Below are 27,914 nucleotides of genomic sequence, written 5' to 3' on the forward strand. Positions count from 1 at the left end.
TTTGATTTATAGCTTCAGTCCAGTAGTCTTATTCATTCCCAGCAGCAGTCTCGGGAGCAGTCTTGCCTAATTATATGTGTAATGTTTGATTTATTGTACTTGTTCTACCACAGTTCCCGAAGTGTGTTTCTATGGAATAAAATTCTTATTAGTAGTCTTATTCACGATTTTCATCACGGCAAGAGAAACTTCGAAAAACAGATGCATTACTTTAAGGGTTGAAAAGTGATATTTTATTTAAATCCAAATTTCTGTTTTAGATCCGAAATTCCATGCTGTTCCGCTCCAAAATTCAGTGAACGAAAAAAAATGGACTCTAATTAAGAGAAACTATTTTTCTTTTTTGTGTGGCTATTCCGTTCCGTTCCGTTCCGTTCCGCTCATTCCGTTCCGCTAATCAGTGTAAGCCTTGTTTCGGATTACATACACTGAGTGAAAGCTCGAACAGTCCCTCTATGAATGTGATAATTTGATTGAAAGTGGGAGAAAGTTGGTTGTTCCCCTATAAGTTTTGGGTAGACAAGTGCTATGGTACGTAAGCAAATTCTACGTTCGACATAAATTTCACCAACTAAAAACTCACCGAAACTTGGAGTGCGTAACATAAATTATATTTTTGTGGGCCGACCTTCTCAACCTTTAGCCTCTGACTTACGATGACGCCCTCTTGCGCACAAGTGATTGCGCACCTGATACGATAAAATGGTGATGATGTTGTACAAAACGCTGCTTTACGGCCGGTTTTAATGAATATATCACAATTTTGCAGCAATGGGGAATCTATGCGGTTCATGTTTCAACACATGGAAAGAAGGGTATGTAATTTTTATTTTAATTTGGGGAAAGCAATCGCCCTGAGCGTAATCTGCAGTGAGGCTGAGGTTCAGACGAGACCACCGATCACTGCGTTTGTTTCCCACTGCTGATATGGCCCTGTGTAGTATTGGCTCTAGGCTAAAGCGAACTACTGAGCTTATTTGCCAGGAAGTATTTACAGTTAGGCTTCACACTGAATCTGTTTTGGGCTCCCTCATAGGTTCCGTACCAGGTCATGAAATGAATTTCAAATATTTATTTTATGATCCTATCGCCGCCTTGCAAATACTGTAATCATGTATTACGCTATGTATGTCATTACCTACAATGAATTCGTGCAAACTTTTCAGTTTACTTCCGACCATCCGACTCGTCTCCCAAATCGATTTGGTTGACAATAAAATTTACATGAAAGAATCTCCACCGCCCATGATACAACGACCTTAGCAAGATCTGTTCAAGCTGTTTTGGTGGTATGACAACACGTCACTTGACTTTCACACTCACTCACTGATGATTGCCCAACAACACACTCGGAGTGCGGTAAAGGGTAAAGCAAAATTTACAAAACTAAACAAACACAGGATGAAGCTGATGGTGGGGAGGAACTAAAGTTGAAGAAATTAATTTCACAATAGGTAGTGATATACAGCTTGTGAAGTGCATTTTATTTGTACCATCTTCAGGGAAATCACAAGTGAAATGATCGAAACTCGAGTGATTGAATGACCCACTACAATCTATGTACTTCAGTGAAACTAACTTAATGACAATATTGTTAATTCAGGGAGCTGTGAGCCTCTTTGAACCGTCGTTCCAACTTCATTTCCACTGTGCTTATAACTGTCAGTCATGACATTAGTAATATAAAACAAAAAACTTCTTTGTTCACCAAGGTGTTGTGTCTGGGAAATTAATATGCTAATAAACAGGTTCAAAGAGTGACAAAGGCAAAGTTTTTAGTCTCACTTTCAAAAATGGTGTCATACCGCCACGGTCATGATAATTCTGGTCAGGCAGTTCAAGTTATAATATTTTCATAACCATATTACAATATCAGTGTAGTAATATGCTATGTGCTGGTAACATTGATAGCAAGGTTGGTATGATATCTTCATGTGCCTTAAAAAAAGATATCTTTGACCTTTGTTGGCTTACAGGGGTACTGCACCAAACACTTATTTCAGAGAAGAGCATGAAAATGATTCTCTGACCATAGATTTGAAAACTTGGTAGACGATGGAGTAAGTATATAGATTATTTACTTTTTAAATTTCAAATGTAAATCTGAAATGTCGCCTTATTCCTACCTGATGTATTCCTTGAATATTAATCAGTAATATTACTAAAGTTGTGCAAGAAAATTTATATATCCATGGTCTGTCCAGCTGACTTCAATGCCACCCTTACAAGCCTTTACAAGCTCTTCTGCTTGAAGCGGTAATGAAAATTTGTTGTGTAAATGAAGTAAATTTATGTTATTTACTGTTTTGCAACTTACATACACCAAGGTAGTTTGTTTTGATTTACATATTAAGTATATATTCAGCCTTGTTCTGTTCATTCATTATGGAAAGTTGGGGGTGGGGGGGAAGGAGGGGTTATCTAAAATAAACATAACAAAATCAAGATGAAAAACAGTCTGAGTTACCATTAGGATGCATAATATCAAATTTTTGCCTATGTATACACTTTAGAATTTTCCACTTGATACAAAGTATACCTGAAAAAGCAACTTATGCAGCTAAGGTTGGAGGAAATTTATCCAGTTACAGTTTTTACTGTTTCCAGTGAGCATTTGCAGGGTGTACCGTATCCTAGGATTGCAAATACACAAATACTTGTAAACTGTGAACACATAATTTTGTACAAACATCAATTTTTCTGCCAATGAGAAAAGTCCTTCAAACATTTTTGTTAATATTTTTAAAAATACGTTAGGACATATAAGTTTTCTGTTTCAAATCTATGGGCTTATCATTTAGTGAAATGGTGTAATATTTACAGCTATTTGTTGGAAATAAATACTAAAAAACATGCAAACCATTAAAAAAAAAATGTGTCAGTGGTTTGGGGAAATCTGGTAGCAACCAGAACAACTGATGTATTTGCATGTGATAGCCCACTGTTTTGTCAAGGATGTTACCCTGGTAATCTTGGTGTAGTTTCCAAAACAGGGATGCCCTTGGTATTATCAAGTCCATCATATTAGCAAACAAAAAGAAATGTTACTGGGGTTCTGAAATCAAGAACGTATGTTCCTAAACTGAGGCTTGCACAACCACTTACAAATGTACAAGGTTTGATAAACTGTTACACCGTTTCTAAAACACACTTTCCATACATATTCGAAAAATAAATTGTACCAGATTTTACAGTGAGACAGCTGGGATAAAATAGCAGTGTTGCCTAATGTTGATCTAACATGGTGTGTCATGCTACATTTTAATCTTTACACAAGGGGAGGTCTCAGTAAAGATAGAGTAAAATTCATTGTGTAGGATTAGGTTGTGACAACTTGCAATTGGTAACATTGCAATGGTGTTCAATATATCATGCAATGATATTTCTCCATAGAAACTCAAAATTTTGAACAAAAAAACCCAGACAAAGCCTAGAATTTCCTGTTTCCACATTTTGATCCTGAATTAAATGGTGGTATGAAAATTGTTTAAATAATAACATGGCGACAGGGGAAGTTGAGTATCCATTTCAAAGCATGGAAAATGGCAATCATTTCATTGATAGTGGATGCTTGAAATATTTCATTAACGGTGAAAAGTGGATGAGAAAAACGGTTCATACACAAATAAAATGTTAAGTTAGTAAGTGCCTTTAAAATGAAAGACTCAAACTTTTGCTCAAACTTTCTTTAAGCAACCTTTCCACCATTCTCTTTCAAAATCAAAAATAAAAATCGGAGATCACCATGCAAATTTTGGTACAAGGAGAAACAAATCACCCAACATTTACCAATATTTGAAATCCAAAATGGCCGCCATCTCTATATTATCTCTATTACTATTAGGAAAATAAAATTCATGGTTTTCACAAAATTAAGCCAGTAAAATTAAAAACCTTATTTACTCCGTAAACTTCAAATGAGCCTCCACAAGTGATAGGCCAAAAGAATATTGTAAAAGTTTGAGAGTGAATATCTGCCCGGAGACGCGTTTTACCGTAAGGCAGCAGTCTTCACTCCCTGGTTCTCACATCATAGGAGTCCTTGTTGACATTGACCCTTAACAGGATTTTATTCCCTCATCCTCCTTCACAAGGTGTGTCCAGTTTGTCAATTGTTGAGATATAAATCTGATAAAGCTGCCCTTTTCATGATGATAAGAAAGAATAAACTTTTATTGGAAGATTTGCATCATCATCAGTAGATGTTTAAGAAAGTGAAGAAGATTGGAAAGAAATCTGTTAAGATTTATATGCATGTTAGCTAGGTTCGCTATCAGTGTCACCGTAAGCTTCAGCGAAGCTGTTTTCAGAAAAACATGGCAAGGTTTTTGTAAGAATTTGAAAAGTAGAATTTATGGGTGAATGCATTAAAAGACATGATATGAGGGAGTAATTGACTAAAAATACAAGGAATGGTGATGTTTAAAAATTAATATATGGAGCTAGGACTTGAGTAGGAGATTTAATGCTTAATATAGTGGAACAGGGAGTGAAAGTTAAAATACACAGGCCTTGGAAGTAGATTAGTCAAACAGATTATCCAAAATCTGTGAATATATATATCTTATTGTTAAGGTCAGTTTGGAACAGATTGTACAGGTAGGTTTTATCCATAGAATCAATCAAATGAATTAATCATATCATTTTTGCATTGCAGGGCATACCATGATCATACCTCATATTAATAAAAAATCACCGCTTTGCAATTTCATATCACCTGAAATGGGGAAATAGTCACTTCACCATATTCATCTTCATTGCCTATGGGTGCTTTGATTCAGGACAAATCTGCCAACAACAGGGCATTGCTGGTGCAAGGTCACTGCTCAGAAGCTCAAGCTGAAAATATGAAACACTGACTTAGAGAGATAATTTAAAACAAGCAAAAATCTTAGACCTGTTTCAAAAGCAGTGTTCAATACCACAGAATGAATATTAGTCCTGAGTATGAGAGATGCTACACCTTCAGTGAAATCAGTCACCTTCTTTATCATTTTACCAACATCAAGAGGCAAATCTAGAAAAAAATATGCAAATTAATAAACATGATAAATTCCCATCATGCAATTTTCAGATGTTTAAAAAATCACATACCGGTAGTATTAAATACCATGGCCTTCAAGATGATTAGGAATTGAATATCTATATAACTTTTTATACATGTATTTTTTAAATTTGGTTAGAAAGGTAGCGGAGAATACATCTTCTTTTGATGGAAAATACTAAAAGTGGTTCATTTTGGATGAATCATTTCAGGAGAGTAGAACTACAAACCCACCATTTATCACAGACACTGAGAGGCAATACTTAATTAGCAGAAACTATGAGAGTCTAGTAGAAGATCAAAGAAAACTAGATGATGAAATAGATGCTGAGGTAAGCGCCATTTCAATCCATATCTTCATACTAACCCTTTCATGTCTTTTTCCAGCTTTTCTGCACATTCATTTTTCCACAATGCTCTTTTTAAGCACACAAAAAAAAGACACTCACACAAAAATAAACATTACCTGTCAGTTATCCAAGTGCTTTCAGTTCATTGCTTCTCATAGTTAAGAATTTGTATTTTGAATGTTTCTTCTCATCATGAACAGTTATATTAAAAAATGTTTTCAAAATGCAGTATAGTGGCGTAGCTAAACAATACTGTGGTGTGGGATTTTCTTGTGAAAACAGTTGTAGTGTTTACATATGCTGTGTCACGAATTTAGATTTTAACATGGATGACTGAAAATTCATCATGTTAAGAACAGTGTGATTACGCATAAATAGAGTGCGACTGAATTTAGCAAATTCATTTCCTGTTGATGGTTCTTTGGATTTGAACTAAAGATAAAAATCCTATGGGTCTTCTTTTCTGGTTTACTAGATGTGCATAAATTCTTTGTGACTTTAAGTATTCAGTTTGCCAGTATAGGACCAAGGAAATGGCAAAACATTGAGGAAAAAAGGTGGTTATCTCAGACCATTAGTTTTACTCACTCTGAGAAGTAAACGGCCTTCTCTTCGGATAGAACGATTGTTTAATACTCTAAAACTTCAAAATGAAACTATTTTGCACAGATATTTCTGTCCGATGAAATTTTATGTCCGATGAAATTTAAAAAAGTAAAGGATGAAGGCTTGAGTTGAGAACTGAAGTGGTAGAATCACTGTATTATCTTTACCATCATACCGTATATCAGAAGTGTGATATTCTTGCATTTTACCTTTTCTCAGTGGGTGTTACATTTGCTTAATATTGCTCACCACCAATGCAACTCGAATTATTTCCACATGTGTTGTTTGACTTTTGTACAATAATCATTGAGATTGTGGGGTAAACACTTAATAAAATTACTTTCAGTTGAAATGATGACAAATGTGAAACAGGCTTTGCTTCATTATTACACAGGTTTCACATTTTCTGTCACCCACCATGCTTACTAATGTTTCTCCAGACATCTGCAGTTAAGGGAATGACTAAACTGGTTCCCCTGCAGATTTGACCAGGACTAAATACACAGCTGTACATTGTTTGTACACAGATTACGCCATTGAAGGAAATGCAGATATGAAAAAATCACCAACTTTTTTAATGGTGTAAATTCAGATTTTTTCACTTTCAACATTTCATTGACCAATCAAATTTTCACCCTTAGCGATTCACTTTTTAGCCAATCAAATTTCTTTACCTTTCCTACCATAATATATGGGTAATTTTGGGTGTAACCCATCCAACTACCATATCTCATGAAGTCTTTGCAGTAAAAAAAAATTAAATTATCATCAGTCAATTTAACCCCTTGAGTGCTGTAATTTCTTGTTCCAAAATTTTAGTGCAACATTTTTACCAATTTTACGAATTTTAATCATTATGAAAATTTGGAGCAAACGGGCATAGCTTTTCATTGGCTACAATTTTGATCAAAATGTTGTGAAATATCTGAAAAAAAATTGTCTTGATGTGAAAAAAATTGTCTGCATAATATATTTAAAGGTGACAAAAACTGACGTTGGCACTCAAAGAGTTAATATTATATCATACCTGTATTATTTGAATCAATTCATTTCCATTGACACCTTTTATATCAGTTCAATCTGAAACACATTCCTGAATTTAAGAATAGATTCACCACTGTTATACTGTACCTGCATTTCAAGCGGTATTACTATTAGTACCTATTTGTGCATTATGCTTTCATAATTTTTGTCTAAAAATGTCAGCTTTCTGTCCTTTAATGTTGTATGGCCAATGTTGCCATTTGTCATTTCTACTTTTTGTAAAAAAAAAGGCAAAAATGTGGGTGAACTAATGTTCATGCAATAGTGTGAATGGTTTTTGATAGTATGTTGGCCAAAACTGACCTTGTTCTACTTAAGTTAATGACATGAATGATAACAGAAATGCATTGATCCTGTGTGTAAATACGACACGTAGACAAGATAATGATTTGTTCCAACTCTTAAACTCCAACTAGTTTGTATAATGGTAGATGAGTAACCATGCTGCCATAGGCCGTAGGCTAATATTGCTGTAACATTGCCAATATTAAAACAAGAAACTCTTGTTGGTGCCAAATAAATCTGAACCATTTTTTGAACCAAAGTTTTTGTCAATTTCTGATATAAATATGCAAATTTTGTCACCTGGTATTGACGAAAGAACACAGCTGTCAATATCAAAATACACTCTGCAGATTCCTCACAAATTGTTTTAACCTATCACCAGTTAACACCAAAATATTAGAATGCATTTTGAATAGTGAAATCTTAGTTTATGACAATATATTTGTTATAAAAAACTCACAAATATAAATTACTTAGTGTTTTGTAAGTGATACTTTAACTGCATAGTATCAATGAAGTGTTTTGATTTTTTAAAATATACCGGAAGTACTTATGGCTGCAAGTGATGATTTTCTTGCCAGAAAAAACCATCAAAATTTCATTCAGGAAACAGGATGTCTCACTCAACGAGGTCATGTCTAGGGTCAGCTTATACTTAGGTTAACAAAGATTGTGACCTAATTTTTAGTGACATGTTACAAGTATTGTAGTTTGCTAATCATCATGCCCTAAGATTATTCAGTGCCAGTATGAAATGGGACTTCCGGTTTTGCCACTGTGTGATTCATGCCTCCTTTGAAGTTATTTGTGAATACCCAGATGTTTTTGAATCAGAGCATTTCTCATTCTTTTATGCTTCACCTCAAGTCTTAGTGGAGAAAAACCCTTTTGCAATGATGTCAAGATTTCTCAGTCTCGCTGTTTTATTTCAAAAAATATTTTAATAGATTGCTTACACATGAAAGATACGAAGATGTGCTTTATAGCTATATCCAATACTTGGGAAAATGAATGAAGTAGGATTTGTGTGTCAGTTGGTACAAATTATCATAACAGCCGTGTGTTCAGTACATCAAATATGTTTGGATGTCCAGACTGGTGTCTGGCACATGGAACTCTTATACTGTAACACATATACAATCATTAATGATTAACACCAATAGAGCCATGAAGATTTGCCCATAATCTCACCCTAATGCTGAAAACTTGATATTTAATAATATTCAATCATGCAAAGTATATGGAAATGAATATTATTTTTTACCTTCTCATGTCTATTTATAGACAGAGAAGGTATTAGAGTTGAAAACCAGTATGCTGCTGTCAACTACTTCCGTCTGTCAAGACTTCCGTCTGTCAAGATCCATTGACGTCATGCCATTGTGATGGGTCATATCATAAACTGGTGGGGGTGTTCATGGCTCAGGTTGAGGTGTGGGAGAACGATTTTGAGCTGTGACAAAAATCAAAAGGGACTTAGCGGCATAGCCACAGTGTTAAGCCTTTCTCCAAGGTTTCTTAGTTGACTACAATCTATTACAGACTACTGAGCTGAAGTTAGGGGTAGGGTACTCACTTTGTGTTTGCTCACTCTGTGAGCACTAGTGTTTGGTACTGAGTTGCGTGGATATCCCCTCATGGCCTCACGTGATATGGGCCTGTTGCATAATCTGCAGAGCTAGAGATGATCATATGCCTCTGAGTCTGAAAACGTCATTGTGTAAGCCTGTTGGCATTTTCCTTGCATTTTTTCTCATTAAATTTTGCAAAATATCGGCGAGTACCTCAATATTTCAAGATAACCCTTTCTTCCCAATCGTTTCCTGGAGTTTCAGAGTGATATGAACGAAAATGAGTGAAAATTTTAGACAGGAAAATCGAACGTCGGCCATGTTCAATGTTTACAGTACAATCAGAAGTTTATGTGGAGGAGGAATTAACCAACAAACACTGTTCATGATGCCCGCCCTCTAGAGGCAGACCTTCCTATATGAAGTACCACATTTGATGCTTGGAAAGCTTGACCACACAATGGAGCATTTAAACTTTTAGAAAATGACAAACTGAATAAGAAGGTATTCTGAAAATGTCAAATACTGAGAAAAAATGCGCAAATATTCAAAATAAACAGGTTAACTGACTGGTCAGCTATAAAAAACAATGAAAATGTTTATTATCAAAAGTTTTGAGATGCGCACATTTTAACAAATACAGAAATTATTAACATCATAAATATAAGACAAAACTATTTTTTCAGGGATGGGACAGGTTGGAAATGAGGGGTGAGAGACAAAGGCACTCCTATTGCTGCATGTGGATGCAGCCACACCATTTCATTTACAGCATACTTATTCACTGTGTTGTGTTCAAGTTCCATATTGTACTGAATGTCATACAAGGATAACATAAGCAAATCAAATGAAATCAAATTAGAAAAGGATCAATGCTGTTGTGTGGATTTTGCTGAACATGGCTGATTTTAATATTTCGCCCTATATATTTGGTATCCAGCAAAGGCATATTTTGATGTAAAGTCAAAATTAACACTACATTGCTGACAATATATGTTACCGTTAACTTTTTAGTCCCCACGGACACCGTCCGGGGGGACTTATAGGTTTGGTCATGTCCGTGCGTGCGTCCGTGCGTCCGTGTGTGCGTGCGTGCGTGCGTGCGTCCGTCCGTTCACGCAGATATCTCAGAGACGCCTGGAGCGATTTCATTCAAACTTAGTACGAGGATTATCACCCATGCCATCAGTGTGCGAAATTAAGAGAAAATAGCTTCAGGTCATAAGGGCCTGCACCAAGCCAAAGCTTCAGGTCCTTACAGAAAACTGCCGGTCCTCAATACATGAAGTTGTTAACGACAATTAAAGTCAACTTCTCCACCAATATTATGCTTTTGAATGTTGTAATATTAATTTTTCATATCCTTTTATCAAAAGAGTCAGTAAGTATTCTCTGAAAATGACTATTGTTCACATAGATTGCAGAATAGTATAAGTGAATGAATCATTCAGCTACATGATTTGGAATCTGAAAAAGATCACAGCCCTCATCTACCTCACTGTCATTTCTCAATGTTTTCCACCACGTAGGGGGGGTACTATGGGACTAACAGGCCTAGGAGAATTTGAAATTTTTTTCTAGCCATGTCAAATCTCCCCACTCTCGGACTATAAAATTATGTCAAACACCCAGAGGCCGGCGAATACAGGCTCATGCACTGGCTACATGTGGCTGATGAAAGCGAGAAAGTTTGTCTCTCATGACTTTCTATTGGGATGGTGTTCTCTAAATTGCTGTGTATAATTGTACACTACACCTGGGCATGTGATATTTTGAATTGAAAATGGTTGGAGAGCTGAAAATCACTTCTGAAATTAGCCAACGCGAGTGGTAGAGGCGTGAGTAAATAGCTTAGTACCCTGAAAACAGTCATGAGTAAGGGGAGTGTATGAATAATTTTTTATGCAAACATTGTTCTTTTCTATTGTTATGTAAAACATAAGGGAGAAAGTACCTCGTATGTATTTTGATATGACGTATGGATTACTTTCAAAATTTTTCAAAAAATAAATATGCTTAAATATGGCCTCTGTTGCATTCACGAAGAAACGGATGACGTTATACTTTTAATTAAAAGGACAAGTATCGTAACTTTTTTCTCGATTATAGAAATTGCAGACAACAATGAACGGCACACGTCGCCACTCGCGGAAATGAATGCATATTTTCTGATCGAAAAGTTTTGTCTGAGCAATTGCTGGGTCTCATCGCCCTTTGAAAGCGTAAAGTTATTAAAATGACTCTGAAACGTTTGACAGACACTCGATTCTGCTGAAAACCACGATCAGTTAATGCTAACATTACTATACCAGGGTTACACTCATTGGACAAGTATTATTATAATATTGTATCGCATTCTTGCACCAAAATCAATTTATTCCATTGCTAGAATCTGCATGCATGGCCATAATTGACACTGATCTGAATGTAATCAGCTGCACTGTGCTATGAGGGATTAGACTATTCGTAAATGTAAAAAGTCGCGAGACAAAAATTACAATGTCGCGACATTGTCAACCCCCCCCCCCCCCCCCGGTCTGGCGTACCATAGAAATTGAATTCTCCACTACCAGGACACGAAGTGTGATCAATATCCCCTGTTGCCCCGCACTCCCACAGTGGAAAACATTGATAGCTGCATGGCATTCAAGTCTGAATCACATGATTCAGAGTCAGTCATCATCTGCATCTGTTACAGGTCTTGACGGAGAAATTTTCATTATTTATTCCAAATTTCAGTCGGTCATAAGGACCGACATGTTGCTAAAAACTTTCGACCCGACGAGAAATCTGTCGGTCTCGGACCGTCGGACCGACGTTAATTTCGCACACTGCATGCCATAACATATGCACATCGATTTGTTCTACGATCTGATTCAATATGGCCGTCTGGCAGCCATTTTGTTTCCTGTATTTGATGTCAGTGCGTATGTTCACGCAAATTTCTCAGTGATGTTAGGAGCGATTCCATTCAAACTTGGTACATAGATTACTCTATATGTTACACATATGCACATTGATTTTTGTTTTGATCTGGTCTAAAATGGCTACGTGGCGGCCATTTTGTTTCCTATATTTTACGACTGTGCGGGCGTTCACGTAAATTTCTCAGCGATGCCGGGTGGGATTGCATTGAAAGTTGATACCTATATTAATCTCTATCACATATATATGCACGCCGATTTTTGTAATGATTCGATTATAAATGGCTGTGTGACGGCCATTTTCTTTCCTGTCTTTGATATCCATCCACAGGGTCCCCAGGTATGATCCACAGGGTCCCCAGGATGAAATTAATATTAATGCTGTGTCCATGCACAGGGGCTGATGAATGCAGATATCTGAGATATTCCTGTGCCAATTCTTTTTAGTCCCCACTGACACCGTCCGGGGGGAACTTACAGGTTTGGTCATGTCCGTGCGTGTGTCCGTCCGTCCATCCGTCCGTTCACGCAGATATCTCAGAGACGCCTGGAGCGATTTCGTTCAAACTTGGTACAAGGATAGTACCCTACCTCATACTGATGCACTTCGATTTGTTTCAAATTTGGCCGCGTTAGAGGACTTTTTAGTTTATGCCTCCATAGACTCCCATGTATAAGGCTGTTCTCCATAGACTCCCATGTACCGGTATACGATAAGGCCAAGAAAAATAAGTTTCTCATCGTATTCATATTGCAAAAAGGATGCAGTGACACAGTTTTTAGTCCCCACAGATAAAGTTCAGGGGGCTTATAGATTGGGTCATGTCTGTCCGTGAGTCCATCCGTTCACGCAGATATCTCAGACACTTTGACAAAATGTCACGTGACCTTGGTGACCTTTGACCTCAAATATATATATTTGTCCATAACTCAGTAACCACAAGTGCTAAACCTTTCATATATAGTATGATGGGACACCTTATGACGCCACATATTGTACCTCATTAATTATGTGCATATCTAATTTTGAGCGAGCCAATAGAGCTAGAGGTCTGATTTTTGGTATATAGGGATAACTGTGCAATACAATTTTTTTGACAAAATGTCACATGACCTCAATGACCTTTGACCTCAAATATACATATTTGTCCATAACTCAGTAACCACAAGTGCTACACTCTTCATATTTGGTATGATGGAACACCTTATGATGCCACATATTGTACCTCATTAATTATGTGCATATCTAATTTTGAGCGAGCCAATAGAGCTAGAGGTCTGATTTTTGGTATATAGGGATAACTTAGCGATACAATTTTTTGAGAAAATGTCACGTGACCTCAATGACCTTTGACCTCAAATATACATATTTGTCCATAACTCAGTAACTACAAGTGCTACAGCCTTCATATGTGGTATGATGGGACACCTTATGACGCCACATATTGTACCTCATTAATTATGCACATATCTAACTTTGAGCGAGCCAATAGAGCTAGATGTCTGATTTTTGGTATATAGGGATAACTATAGGATAGAAATTGTTTGACAAAATTTCATGTGACCTCGATAACCTTTTACCTAAAATACATGTTTATGTCAATAAATAAGTAACCACAAGTGCTATGTCCTTTATATTTAGTAGGATGGGAGACTTATGACAACACATGGTTTACCTCATTAATTATGCGCATATATAATTCTGGGCAAGGCAATAGAGCTAGAGGTCTGGATTTTTGTATATAGGGATTAACTAGCAATACAATTTTTTTTTCGAAATGTCACATGACCTTGATGACCTTTGACCTTGATTACACTTATATATGTATAACTCAGTAACCACAAGTTCTTTATGCTTCAATTTTGATAGGATAATACACCTTAAGATGTCACATCTTGTACCTCATTTATTATGCGCATATGTATTTCTTGGCTTGCCAATACAGCTGGAGGTCTGATCTTTTTTCCTGATTTAGAACCATAACTTAGACATGCCTCTTGTTTCAAATTGGGAACAATGATGTAGACCTCTGTGTCCATAGATCTGAACGCCACACTCCAGTGATACTTCTTAATGACCACATTTCCCTGCCCCATCAAGACTAATACTCCTATTACAAGTGGGGACTATGTCATTGTCAATGACTTGTTTTATAAATTATAGTATAGTAGTACTTCAAACAGACTAACAATTATCGTAATGTCAACCCATAATTTTACATCACAAAGACTGTAATTCTGCCAATTTTTTTTGTTTTTCAGTCATTTTATAAATTTTGCACTGCACAAGATGATTGAACAAATTGCAATGTTTGAATTTGTAAACTCAAAGAATAAAAATCCTTTGGTCACAGATCAAATTATTTTTTGAAAAGAAATTTACTCTTAAACACTTTTAGCATATATTCTTTACGTGGTCATGTATTTCAAGGAAAATATGCCTATTAAAAACAGTAATTTCTTCACTTTCAATTATTTTCAATACTATGACAATTATCAGCCATGAGGTTATACAAACACAAGACCAGATAAGCGTTTTTCATCATTTCCACATGACTCTTTGGAAAATCCATTAAAAACAGTTAAAAGTGACTTAAAATGATCACTTGGTTACAGATGCCAGGTTGTGTATTTCACGTGCACTCAGGTCAGTAGTGCGTCATTACTATTTTGGACTGTTAATTCTTATTTCTGAATTATTTAACTTTTTTTCCACATTGAACTATCTTTAGGCAGTTTATACTGTAGCTTAGAATGTTTTTGATTGATGTATTTAATCATCTTTTGGGTTCTTTGGGTCCATATCCCACCTCATGCCCCTACATTGTCAACTATTTACCAACAACTCCATGCCAACAACCAATTACCTGACCTGGCCACACATTAGAGAAGGTACAGCGTCATTGACGGTATTTATATGTAATCTAATGATGATTTTTCATGGTAGTTTTCAAATGTTCATATATTTTACTCAGACATTCTATATGTAAACTTGAGATGTCTAATAAGGTTCTGTATTACTTTTGTTGTTTATTGGAGTAGAGAAAAGAACAAAATATTTCCTTTTATTATGAAATAAAATTAAAAAAGGGATTGTTCATTCGTAATATGTAGTCAGTCATCATGACGATAAAGAGAGCAATCCAGAGCTCGTGTATGAATTATAATCCCAGAGTTATTTCTATGAAAAAAATCACTTTACATTGCGCTTTGTAGCATATATATTTTATTAGTACCACATGTAGCTCTGAAACAAGGTGATAGACTATAAAAAATTCATACTAGTCTGGTTCCCTGACCCATTTCCCCGGTAGAGGGCGTGGGGAAATATAGGGTCAGGTACCGGCTAATGTAAACATGGACGCTATTGGGTTAAAATAAAACAAGCTGTGATTGGATGAAAGTAACACTTGTAACTTTTTCTCATCTTTCTTGGGTTTCGCACTTTCAGGCTCACTTGACACCAACTTCTTGTTTGTACCACAAAGCCGTGGAGGTAGAAAGAAAGTCTTTCTACCTCCATGATTTAGCCACTGTTAGCACACCTCTTAATACTTTTAGAACGTCGACATCATGATGCCTGACATTTTTCACAAAAATCGGACACCATTCTATCCATCGAAATCAATCGTCGTTCACAGTTCCAACAAAGTTTACTTTCAATTAGCTGTGATATCGCAGCAGTACTTGTGTCGTGTATCGAACGTGCTCGGGTCATTTGGTCACGCCACAGTCGGCGATGACCTCAATGACCCTAGCGCGTTCGATATACCAGATATACGCAACAAGTACTGCTGCGATATAACAGCCAGCCTTCAATCACCTCTATTTCCCCGTACTTCTGGATTAATCCTTTCAGTTTATGTTTCCCGTCTCGTGTGCCAATGTTTTTGGTTCGGATACCAGTGTTCGAACATAATTCTGATCCAGTCGAATTTTGACCGGCGTTTTCATGGTAGCAGCCATATTGTTGTAGCAGGTGACTGTCAGGTAACTAACCTCCGCCATCTTGAACAAAATTCTGTTCAAGATGGCTACCCGGTACCTGACCCTATATTTCCCCACGCCCTCTATCGGGGAAAAGGGTCAGGGAACCAGACTAAAATTCATACAAGAAACAATAAAAGAAGAAATGTTTCCTTTATGAATTAAAAATATTTTCATTTAGCTACATTGGTATATCATAATATCTAATATCAGATTGTATTGAATCACTTGAGTTAATTATATGTAGTAGTAATTGTGATACTGTTTTAGATGACTGATATTCTGTGACTTAACCCTTTTCCTGCCAAGTCGGTGAAAATCGCTTGAAATTCGGTGTAGCCAGAATCTAAGCACTGGTGACCGTTATTCTCCCAACCCGGTGGAAATCGGGTCCTTTTTGGGTACCCCCTTTCCTGCCAAGTCGACGGCACTACGTTTTGCTATCCCCTGTGCGTTTAGGGGTCTTCCGAGGAGAGGTTTTTAGTCCCCACGGACACCGTCCGGGGGGACTTATAGGTTTGGTCATGTCCGTGCGTGCGTCCGTCCGTGCATGCGTCCGTCCGTCCTTCCGTTCACGCAGATATCTCTTAGATGCCTGGAGCGATTTCATTCAAACTTGATACAAGGATTACTTCATATGGCATACAGATGCACGTCAATTTGTTTTGTGATACGATCCAATATGGCCGCCAGGCGGCCATTTTATTACGATTTTTTCATGTACAGAGCCATTACTCAGGCATGTTTCGACCGATTTTATTCAGAGTTGGTACAAGGACATTGACCAATGTCATACAGATGCACTTCAATTTGTTTTGTGATACGATCCAATATGGCCGCCAGGCGGCCATTTTATTACGATTTTTTCATGTACAGAGCCATTACTCAGGCATGTTTCGACCGATTTTATTCAGAGTTGGTACAAGGACATTGACCAATGTCATAGATATGCACATCAATTTGTTTTGTGATACGATCCAATATTGCCGCCAGGCGGCCATTTTATTACGATTTTTTCATGTACAGAGCCATTACTCAGGCATGTTTTGACCGATTTTATTCAGAGTTGGTACAAGGACATTGACCAATGTCATAGATATGCATGTCAATTTGTTTTGTGATACGATCCAATATGGCCGCCAGGCGGCCATTTTATTACGATTTTTTCATGTACAGAGCCATTACTCGGGCATGTTTTGACCGATTTTATTCAGAGTTGGTACAAGGACATTGACCAATGTCATAGATATGCATGTCAATTTGTTTTGTGATACGATCCAATATGGCCGCCAGGCGGCCATTTTATTACGATTTTTTCATGTACAGAGCCATAACTCAGGCACGTTTCAACAGATTTTATTCAAAGTTGGTACAAGCTTATTGACAAATGTCATAGCTGTGCACGGCAATTTGTTTTGTGATACGATCCAAAATGGCCGCTGTGCAGCCATTTTATTACGATTTTTTCATGTACAGAGCCATAACTCAGGCATATCTCAACCGATTTTATTCAAAGTTGGTACAAGGACATTGACCAATGTCATAGATATGCACGTCAATCTGTTTTGTGATACGATCCAATATGGCCGCCAGGCGGCCATTTTATTACGATTTTTTCATGTACAGAGCCATTTCTCAGGCATATCCGCATGTTTTGACCAATTTTATTCAAAGTTGGTACAAGGACATCGACCAATGTCATAGCTATGCACATCAATTTGTTTTGTGATGCGATCCAATATGGCCACTGTGCGACCATTTTGTTACGATTTTTTCATGTCCTGAACCATAACTCAGACATGTATCAAACGAATTCATTCAAAAGTATTTTTATCACAGACCTAATGAAGAGGACTCTATCCTCTTTGAGGACCTGTAATCAAAATACTGATTAACAAGTGGGGACTGTGTCATCAACGATGACTTGTCTGACAAGGAACGCCTTTTCCCCTCGAAATGGGTTCGCAGGGAGTCGATAGACAGGGAAAGGTGCAGAAACCTGTCCGCCAGTCCCCCACACCCGGAGGGGGGCTGGTTTTTTTTTACCGCTTTTTAGCGGACTTGGCAGGATAGCATGGTGACGTTTTCTGGCGGAGTTGGACGTACTTGGCTGCCTGGCACTATAGAGATTGCTGCCGAACTTGACCAACTCGGCAATGCTAATCTAGAAGGCTACCTCTTGCAAACGACTTGGCAGATATGCCGATGGTGCGAGACGAAAGTCACTTATTCAGTTGTGCGTGACTGAAAATGAGAACGTATTTTTGACGGGACGGCTCGACTTGTTCCTCCGATGAAACGGATATGAACGACTGGGAAATACCATTACAAACTGGTCTCCGACGTACTAAGCTGGGCTTCAGCTCTGCAAGTTCAAGCCAGGCAACGTCCTTCACCGCCTTGGCCGTGCCATTCAATGGACGTAGCTTTGGATTTTTTATTTATTCCATCGTCCGAAGTATTGGCTCTGGTTTGCAGGCAAACGTATCCTCTTGCCGACGCATTGGTAACTACGTACGCTGTTTGCGTACAGAGAATTCAAAAGGTTACATAAGGTCAATATGCTACGGGGATACCGCCTGCAGTTAGCAGGGACTGCTTTTGTTATGCAAACCAGCTAGCAGTACAATATGGCTGCCAGGCATGTGGACACGTCGATGGCTAGAACAATGGAATTGCGTTGCACCCGTGCATCGCAAAAGTGAACTGAAGACTTGGGTGTAGTGACTGGTTATCACTGGTTAGCTGCAGCCCAAGCCATGTCGGTACAAACCCGAACCTGACTGAGGACCACTCGATTAAGTCAGTAATGAACGGTAACACTCGTAAGCCAACTCCCAACTGAGCTGGCTAAACTACGTTGAGCTGTGCTTCAATGGCTCAGCCATGTCGTTAATACAACGGCAAAAACGTAGTTTTTGTGCTACACTGCCAAGTCGTTTAAGGTACGTATTCAATTGACCCTACCCTGGGGAAACAGGACAGGTTTGACGGTGCTTCTGCAACCCTAGCACGACCCTCAGGGTCTCTGACTAACAGACGAGTGAGGTGATGTTTGTGCCTAGCGGACGTGCGTAATACTGAAGGAGTTTATTTCCGAAAAAATAAACATGAAACGGCAATAAAATGACGCACTCCCAGGGGCAAACAAAGCCGGTGACCTCAATTTTTTTCTGCAGCAACCCTTGAGCTCCTTCCCCTGTCTACGGGCATGTAGAAATTATCGAAGTCTAACACGTATAAGTACGGCTAAAACTACCCTGAAAATGGGCGATTTCTGCCAAAATGCCTGGCAGGATAACATGCAGGAGAGCCAATCTGTTGCAGGCACATATTATGGGGCGGTTTTCTACTGACTTGGGAGGATAACGGACAAGGGCGCTCGGCAGGAAAGGTAGAACGCACCTCGAGGACAGACATTTTAAACTTTTAAACTTTAAACATTTCAAACTTTTACAGTTCTCTTCTGATATACCACGTGTGGGGGTTCCTTTTAAAGCTCTTGGTGAAAGAAAACTTTTCACCGGCTTAGTTTTTTGAAATTCGAAAATATGTAATTTTCGCCATACAGTTAACACAGGGATGGCGGCCACTTTGAATTTCTAATATCGGTAAATCTTGGGTTATTTGTTTCTCTAGTACCAAAATTTGCACGGTGACCCCGTATTTTTATTCTTGATTTGAAAGAGAATAATTGAAAGATTCCTTGAGGAAAGTTAGAGCAAAAGTTTGTCTTTCACTTTCGAGGTGCATATTACCTTAATTATAATGTAGGCAACTATATTTAACATTTAGAAGCTTCCATCAACTATGGATATTTCAAGTTGACACTACACACAATTGAGTCTTAAAATGTTGTTCCTTATAATTAATTTCCCTCTCTTCAAATTCCAATGTGCACTGTGTCTATTCTGAAGAGCAATTTAATTATTCTTCCTGGCCTTATAAAGGGAATATTAATTAACAAAATACTATACAATATATTTTCAGCTGATCCAACAAGAAGAAGACCTGAAAATAGAGGAAGAGGCGTACATCGCAGCCAAAAAAGAATCTGCCAGGGTTGCTCGTCAGAAAAGACTGGAAGAAGAGAGGAAAAGAGCCAATGGACATGCTAATTCATGGATAGGTGGAAATGAAAGTGAATGGGATGTGTAAGTTGTGAGACTGAGCCATCTAATTCTTCAAGTGTGACATAATATATGCAATATATATATGGTATTCATATATATTCATATATTCAACATATATTCAATTATGCAATGTGTTTTAATAAGTTTCACTTAAGTATGCAAATCTGATGAAATGAATCATTATAGACGGTGAATATTCATTTATTAATGAATTTTTCACTGTGTGAAAATAACATGTTTTTCCATCTACCAGTACACATCTTCATAATGGAACTGTCATCTTCTTTTCCTGTTTGATGCTTTTCTTTGAGGTTGTGAAAAACTAGCAGATTACAATTATTTTAGTCCAAAAATTAAATTTTGGATGTCTACCAATCCTCTTGAATGAAAAGCAGTCAGATGATTCAAATATATATTTATATCAGCAGCAATAAATACATCCATTTCCATCTGTATTTCCTACCAGTCTATGGGAAAGAGTTTCAACAAGAATCTCACTTGCCAGCACAATGTCTACAATCTATTTATGTGAAATCTTTATTTTTGAGAATTTCAATAAATGGCCATCTGTCCACAATAATTTTAGAGGCTCAGAAATGACAGGAATGTTGTGTTGTATCTTCATAAAATGAGATAGCTCTGTGATAGCTCTTTGATAGGTGTGTGAGACATAAATATGGAAATGTAAAAATTGCAAAGAGAATGTTTCCTTGACTGCATTTGCAGGCATTTCTAGAGTGTAAACATACTTGACATTGCCAGCTTTGAATGTCTTCACATGAGTCTTTAAAAGTTAGGACTTTAAATTCATGAAGTAATGTAACGCTCTGTCTGCAAATATTTCATTCATAATTCTTTGCAGTTCTTATGTTTATCATCCAAAATACAATTAAGGTAGCACGTGCCTCAAAAGTGAAATCCATGAACTTTTTCTCAAAGTTTCCTCAATTAAACTTTCTACCACGCTCTTACCAAATCAAGAATAAAACTCAGGGGTCATCGTGCAAAGTCTCGTACTAGGAAAACAATTACCTGACATACACCAATATTTTAAATTCAAAATGGCCACCATCCCCGTGTTAACTTTATAGGGAAAAATAAAATTTTCATTTTTCCAAAAACTAAGAGAGCAAAAATTTTGCATACACCCAGAATTTGAAAATGAACCCCCACAAGTGGTAGATCAGAAAAGAATTATAGAAATTTGAGTCAAAATATCTGTCCCTGAGGTGCATCCTACCTTGAGAGGTATTTGACTGAATAGCTCACGGCAAAATATAATTCTGACATTTTTCCTTTCAGGGCTGGTGGTGAAGATGACTTTGAAACGTTTCTAGAATCTGTCAAGGCCCGGTCTCTTAATTCACAAGCAAACAGTAAGTATGGTCAGCCAGGGGCAAGCAATTTGGTCTTGGCGGCTGAGAGTGTCTAGTAAAGTGATAGTGTACACATCAGATAAGATAGTTCATTCAGAGTAGGTTTGCAAGTTTCTACGATAGTGCATTTTCTTGAATTTTGCTGTGAACAATAAAATATCATTGAGTCTGCTATTCTGCTAATCAATAAGTTCCGGAGTTTCCTTGTCTGTAGTTGATTTGATGTGATTTGTGTCCTTTAAAAAAACAGAAAAAATTTAATTGAAATGATAAATTTGCCTAAAAACCATCATGTTAGATTATAGTGGCTGCCAAAAGTTTTGTGTATTACTAGGTCTTATTTGTATGTAATTGTACAACATATCACAACACTGTACTAGCGCTCACATGAACACCAAAATACTTCACATATTCTCATGCATGTGATTTACAACTTTTCTTTATTTGAACTGTATATGTAACTTATTTCCTGATTTCCATTACTTTTGTGGCTGTCTGTGATGTGCACCATAGCAAGCACGATAATGGAATGCATGATATTTGATGTATACACGCAGCACATACTGTCTATCTGCATGTAATGTGAAAACACAGTTTAACAGTAGTAGTTTATTTATTAACATATCCTATGTAGACTTACAGTTTACAAATAGAAACAGATCAAATACAGTTATCTGCCTTAAACATGCCACATCCTGCCCATTTTGTATAAGACACAAATACATCTTATTGTGGAAAAAACTGAACAAAAAATAACAATATAAATGTGAGTAGGTTGAGTACATATTTTGAAAAGTATTTATTATGGTACATAGTTTCCTTTCTCCCATTATAAGCATTTGGAATGTAGCTAGGCAACATGGCAAGAGTTACAGACCTGAAAAGTTCAGTCTTGTTGGTGGGATTTAGATTATCCGTGATATACCGTTTAAGAAAGATTCTCAATAAGTTATCTCTGGAAGACTTCTTAACAAGCAAAATATCAAACATGTTGATTTCTACTGTAAGCCCATCATCAATGTTTATCTCTCAAAGGATTGACAGTTAATTCAAAATATTTGGTAAAATTGAATGACAACTTTAAAATGCTACAATGTATAACAAAAAAGTTGAAAAGTAACAACTTGTCGGAACCATGTTGCAATTTTCTTTCTCTGTTACAGCCTGTATTTTCTGTATATTATAACACCTGTCTAGCATCCAATTTCCTGGAAGTTGTGTATCTCTTCTTTCCTTTCTCTGTGTCTGTATTATTTTAACACCTTATTTTTTGCATGCACAGCTAACTCATACAGCAACGGTGGTAGCCACACCAATAATTACTATAAATCTGTTAGTGTTGGGACAACCAGTGCTTTTAGTGAAATAAGCGGACGTACAAGTCCATTGTCAACCGTTGATTTGGAATGGGAACATGAGCAAGGTAAAATGACCGGGTGTGTCTGTGACCCGATGTGTTGATCATGCCATAGCGACCTTTGACCTCGTCAATCAATCATTTCGTGGCAACGTGAACATGTCCATAATGTCACCCGTAATGTCCACTGTTAGACAGCCTCATGTGGTGGCTTGGGATTCACATAGCTTCCATCCTAGGCATGTGTCAAGAAACACATTCTGCTATCGCTGATGACATACATGTATGTCATCTCATTCTTTACCAGTGCAACAGGTGTGAGCACTACTATGTCATCAATGGGGTCATACTAAAATATTGCAATGCTAGGTTTGTACTGCTATCATGGTGCTAGAGTCATTTTAACAGAAATCGCATGCAAATGCACACATTACAATGATTGACACACTGTAACTTATTTTTGTCAATCAGCGTGCCCTCTGAACTCTATTACTTGTGGCCAATTTAGGAATTTCTTGACCTTTCTTTGAGTTGGCCAATGCATGTAAATTGTATAATTGTCAAGTGCTGGTGCTTCTTAGTCATTGGCACCTCCACTGGCTCAGAGGGCACACTGAGATCCATTCATCCATGCATAAGAATAATGAGCATACATTAACAGGGACCACAGCCATGCAATGGTCCGTGAAAGGGAAAGTCATGCAATGTTCCAATCTATCATTGTTTCTTGTATATACCTTATTTACCTGATGTAAGGTTCATTTTCAGAATGCATACATGTCATCTTCTTCAATTCATATAGCTTTGGAGTTGTTTTAACATCATTCCATTGCGATGTGACACTCATCAATGCTAATGTGAAATGCATTGTCATCTGTTTTTGTCTTCTAAGAGAAACAACATATCTATGCAACAATAAGGCACCTATGTCATTGGTTCAGGTACTCCTGAATTGGAAGAAAAAGTGTCTGAAAAGTGAAAAAAGGTCTCAGCTTGAAGAATTTGTAACTCACAACTATGTTATCAGATTTTAAATATTGACTTTGCAAGCTGACAACAACAAGCGTGAAATTTATTCAAAAGAATGAATCTGCTGAAAGAGGGAAATATCACAACTATATGAAAACCGTTTAAAAAAATTCTGCAATGTCAAACTTTTCATGTAATAACAAAGCAACATTGTACCCTGTCAGTTTTATTAACTCAAATATGTATTTTTACGCTATCTTGACCATAACAGCTTGTTTCTAATCTGTATGTAGGCATGGATGTCAACAATCCACTGGAGTATTATGACAGAGAGCTCACTGAAGCTGAAATCATGGTTACATCCGGGAAACGTGGAGAGACAAACGCGGGACTTGATTCCGATATTGATTGGGAATGGGATCAGGACTATACAGGTGCAGGTGATCCAGCAGATGCCGTTGCCAATGGCACTGGCACTCCGGTGAGAGCACCAGTGACTGCTGGGAAGAATACAGTGCATTCTGGGAATCCCAACAAGATCGTTACGGAGGTTCAGATTGAGACCGTGGACAAAGATTTGACTTTTGATGATGATTTTGATGCAGCTCCCAAAGTGGGATCAACGGAACTCCTCGCCGAATCTGAGGCAGACAGATAATGAGAACAATTCTCATTTTACTTAGAAAGATCATGACAGTCAACCTTTAACATGTAAATTTGACCTGCTTGTGGGTCAAAGGTCAACAGTCATGATAACAGAAAGTCTCTGTGCTTGCAGAATCTACTGTTCAGGTAAAACCCCATAGACCAATGCACTTTGGTCAAATCTTGTTCTTTTCACAGGGAATTGGTTCTATTTACATCAGGAAAAAAGTGGTGGTGGATTTCATCACATGAATTCATTCAGATATTCAGTTTAAAATATAAAAGAGAATATTGAACAATGCTCACACAATTTTTTATCAGATATAAATTATTTTGATCTCCAAGAATTTACATGTTGTTTGTTAGAACATTATACATACACGATATATTGTATCTGTTATATCAGAACTGCAGGCCCCTTGCTCTGGAACTTCGAGTATATTTTCCTTTTTAAAGGTCATTCTGTTTTACAAGAAAAGGGGGTGCTTGGGCTAACCAAAACGTATATGTATGGTATGGGCATATATGCAACAAATGGTACATGAGATGTGAATGTAGCAAAAATCAGTCCTTTTATGTTGCCAATGTGTAGTACCAAATTTTTCATAGGATATGAATATGGCATAAGGTACAACAAGAGATATTAATGTAGCAAGATCAGTTCTTAGTTGTTGCCAATAGGAAGCAGCATTATTTCTATGACAGCCAGCAGTTTTTCCTTGGTTTTATAATTTAATCTTGTTTCTCCCAAGTGGTATTTATTTCTATGGTTTGTCTATGGAGCCTGGTAGAAAGAGGATTGAAGAAAAAAGTCCATTGTGTGCATGATGAAAATTGAAAACCTGGTTATTTGTATCAGGGGTTACCTATTACTTTTAAATTTTTTCCCAAAATTTGAATTTAATTGAAATTTTTTTTAACTGCATGTATTGGACCAAACTCTTTATGAATTTTTATTAGTGAAATGGGGACAAGCATAAAGCGTTTCAAAAGCTTAAATTTGGGAAATTGATTTTTGTAATGAACTTACACAAATATAAGCATATTTATATAATTGTGCATAAATGTCCCTGGTCAAAAACTAGATACTTCTGTCAAAGGGTTTAATAGTTGTAATCTGCCAAATGTTGACAGGTACAAGTTAAGTTTGTTCTTTCAAATTCTGGATGTCACCAACAACAGACGGACACTTGTTTTATTTTTCCTTCATATTTTATGATTTCCTTTTTTTAAGGGTCAGTAATGTTAACTTTTGATGATTTTTGCATTATTTCTATTTTGTATGTCTATTGCAAGTTCTTATTCTACTCCCAAAAGAATGTTGAAACACCCACTATTTAGCATGTTAAAATAACGTCTTTATGTGTGAAATGCACTGTTGTTGACATTTGAATTCTATTCTAATCCAGACCTAAATTCACTTGTAAACAATGACAACACAACTTACACATATACAGGCTGAGTTTACAAGCTGAATACTAGGTATCTCTTCATGCTTTGGGGAGTAAAAAGAGAAATTATGGTTTACATTAAAACCAAAAGAAGTGAAAAAATCTTCAAAAGTTAGAGAGTTACTAGCCCTTTAAGCATGTTAGAAGCAACATTTATTGAGACCCTGTGTGGCTTTAGTGTGATTTCAAGATTTTGACTGAAAGTTTGCCTGTGTATTATTTATCATTTCACTGTCAGTGTTAAAAGTAGTGAGCTTGAATGTTTTTGAGATGAATATACATTACATATACAGGGCTTACAGAAAAATTGATAGAAATTGTCAGGAAATATGTGCAATTCTGAAAATAATACAAAAACCAGGTATTGGTACATATGACCAATCAATGCACAGATGGTGTCCTTTGAAATTCAGTTTTGTGAATAATTTAGTTCTAGTTAGCATTTTTGCATTTTTGTTTTCTTGCCTTCTTTGTAATTAAAATGGGGGCATTTTGTGATTTTTATCGAGAACTAACCCTAGAAACATACAGGGGAAAGACAGTACCACATCTGGTAAATTTGCATGAGTTATATGAAAACCTTCATATTTAGGGAGTTAGAGCATCTTACCTTTTTGCCAATGAAATCTGATTCACCTAGATGTTTTCAAAATCTTTGTTTGGCAAGTTTAGGAATGAAACATCCTGGTATTCTCAAAAGTTATGATGGTGAAGGTGAAGGTTTCCACCATCTGTGTGAATGGAGTTGCTGCTTTTGTTCTCTGTCATCGCAGTAACTTTGAGGTTTTTTTTCATGAGGTGCAGCAGCATTTCTGTTTTATGAAGATATCAGGTTTGGAAAGATCCTGCTAACGTTTTTACTTTTTCATCCATCATTGATTGATTTGCTTGTTTTTGGAGGGGGAGGAAAAAAAACTGCCTTTAAAATTTTTACAAGGAGTGAGCATTTACCCCCTGCACAACCATCTTGAAATTCTTGCCCCTCTACAATACTATCTCATGCCCTAGAAGTCAAAATTTGATGTGTTTCTATGTAAATAGTGGAATTCTAATCTTATCTACACATTTCAAAATTATTTTCAGATAAGGAACATTGTATACTTCTACATGTATCTCTAAGGAATACAGGAATTTAGCATTTAGTAATAAATACTGAACTATGATTCCATGATTGTTCTTTGCATGGTTTTATCATTAAAATAGTGGATTATTCCTAAAGAAATCCGTGATCAAAGACCCCAATGTTGTATAATAAAGCAGGCAGTCATCTGTAGTTGCTGGTGGTATTACGCCCTCTAGAGTCCACTCTGAGATTTTGGATGATGCATGACTGCTGATAGCGGAAACAGTGGCATATGTTCAGAAGATGGTATAACCTATTCTGGACAGCTGGTGCAAGACCTGGGTATCCGAGGTCCAGAATGCACCTCTCGTACATTTCAGTTTTCTGTGTAAATGGTCTGGGTATAACCACAGTCCCTCCACACACGTGTGGAGGGACTATGGTATAACATTGTCTTGATCAGGGACCGGAATTGAGCAATCAGAGAATCACAAGAACTGTGAAAAACACCAGTCTGGTACAGTGCAGTTTTCATCAGTGATCAGTGAAGGGATGCTTGGAAGTGCAGTCAAGGAAAACGACCCCTGACCTTTTCACCCACATTCCATTATGCAAATATATAGCTACCAAATTGAAAAACAAATGGAGACCTTACACATCCCCCAAATGTGGAAGTGAAAGTTGATGACTGCTGAAGTTTCCCTGGAAAATCTTTGTCTCATATTGAACTTCCTTGTGAGAAAGTGCATGCATTAAAGACAGAGATGGCAGCCATTTTGAATTTGAACTATCTGTTAATGTGAGTTGGTTTCTCTAGTATCAAACTTTGCATCATGACTCCTGGTTTTCATTCTTGATTTTGTAAGAGAATGGTTGAAAGTTTCATTGAGGAATATTGGAGCAAACGTTTGTCATTTACCTTCAAGGCACACACAAAGGATACCTCTATTAAAGAACTTGCTATCTCAAAGGGTGTTTGTGAGGATAGTACACACCTTGGAATAATATTATATAGGGCTCAGCCCTTGGTGTCGCGCCAGGGGTTAAGATTGGCAATGTTATTTGTATTGATTCATGATAAAATGTAATTAATTGTTACTTCATAAACG

At 37.0% G+C, this 27,914-nt stretch overlaps 1 protein-coding gene across 1 annotated transcript; it reads left to right on the forward strand.

Annotated features, from left to right (window-relative positions):
- Window positions 1–771: 771 nt before the first annotated feature.
- On the forward strand, window positions 772–26,908 carry LOC139123347 (AP-1 complex-associated regulatory protein-like). Its single transcript, XM_070689499.1, is given in 8 exon segments — window positions 772–815; window positions 1,977–2,032; window positions 2,035–2,060; window positions 5,257–5,376; window positions 19,802–19,965; window positions 21,247–21,320; window positions 22,603–22,743; window positions 23,940–26,908. Coding segments are annotated over 8 exon segments (990 nt in total). The 3' UTR covers window positions 24,305–26,908.
- The last annotated feature ends 1,006 nt before the right edge of the window (window positions 26,909–27,914 follow it).

This window comes from Ptychodera flava, chromosome 22, assembly GCF_041260155.1.
Source record: "Ptychodera flava strain L36383 chromosome 22, AS_Pfla_20210202, whole genome shotgun sequence".
Classification (NCBI taxonomy): domain Eukaryota; kingdom Metazoa; phylum Hemichordata; class Enteropneusta; family Ptychoderidae; genus Ptychodera; species Ptychodera flava.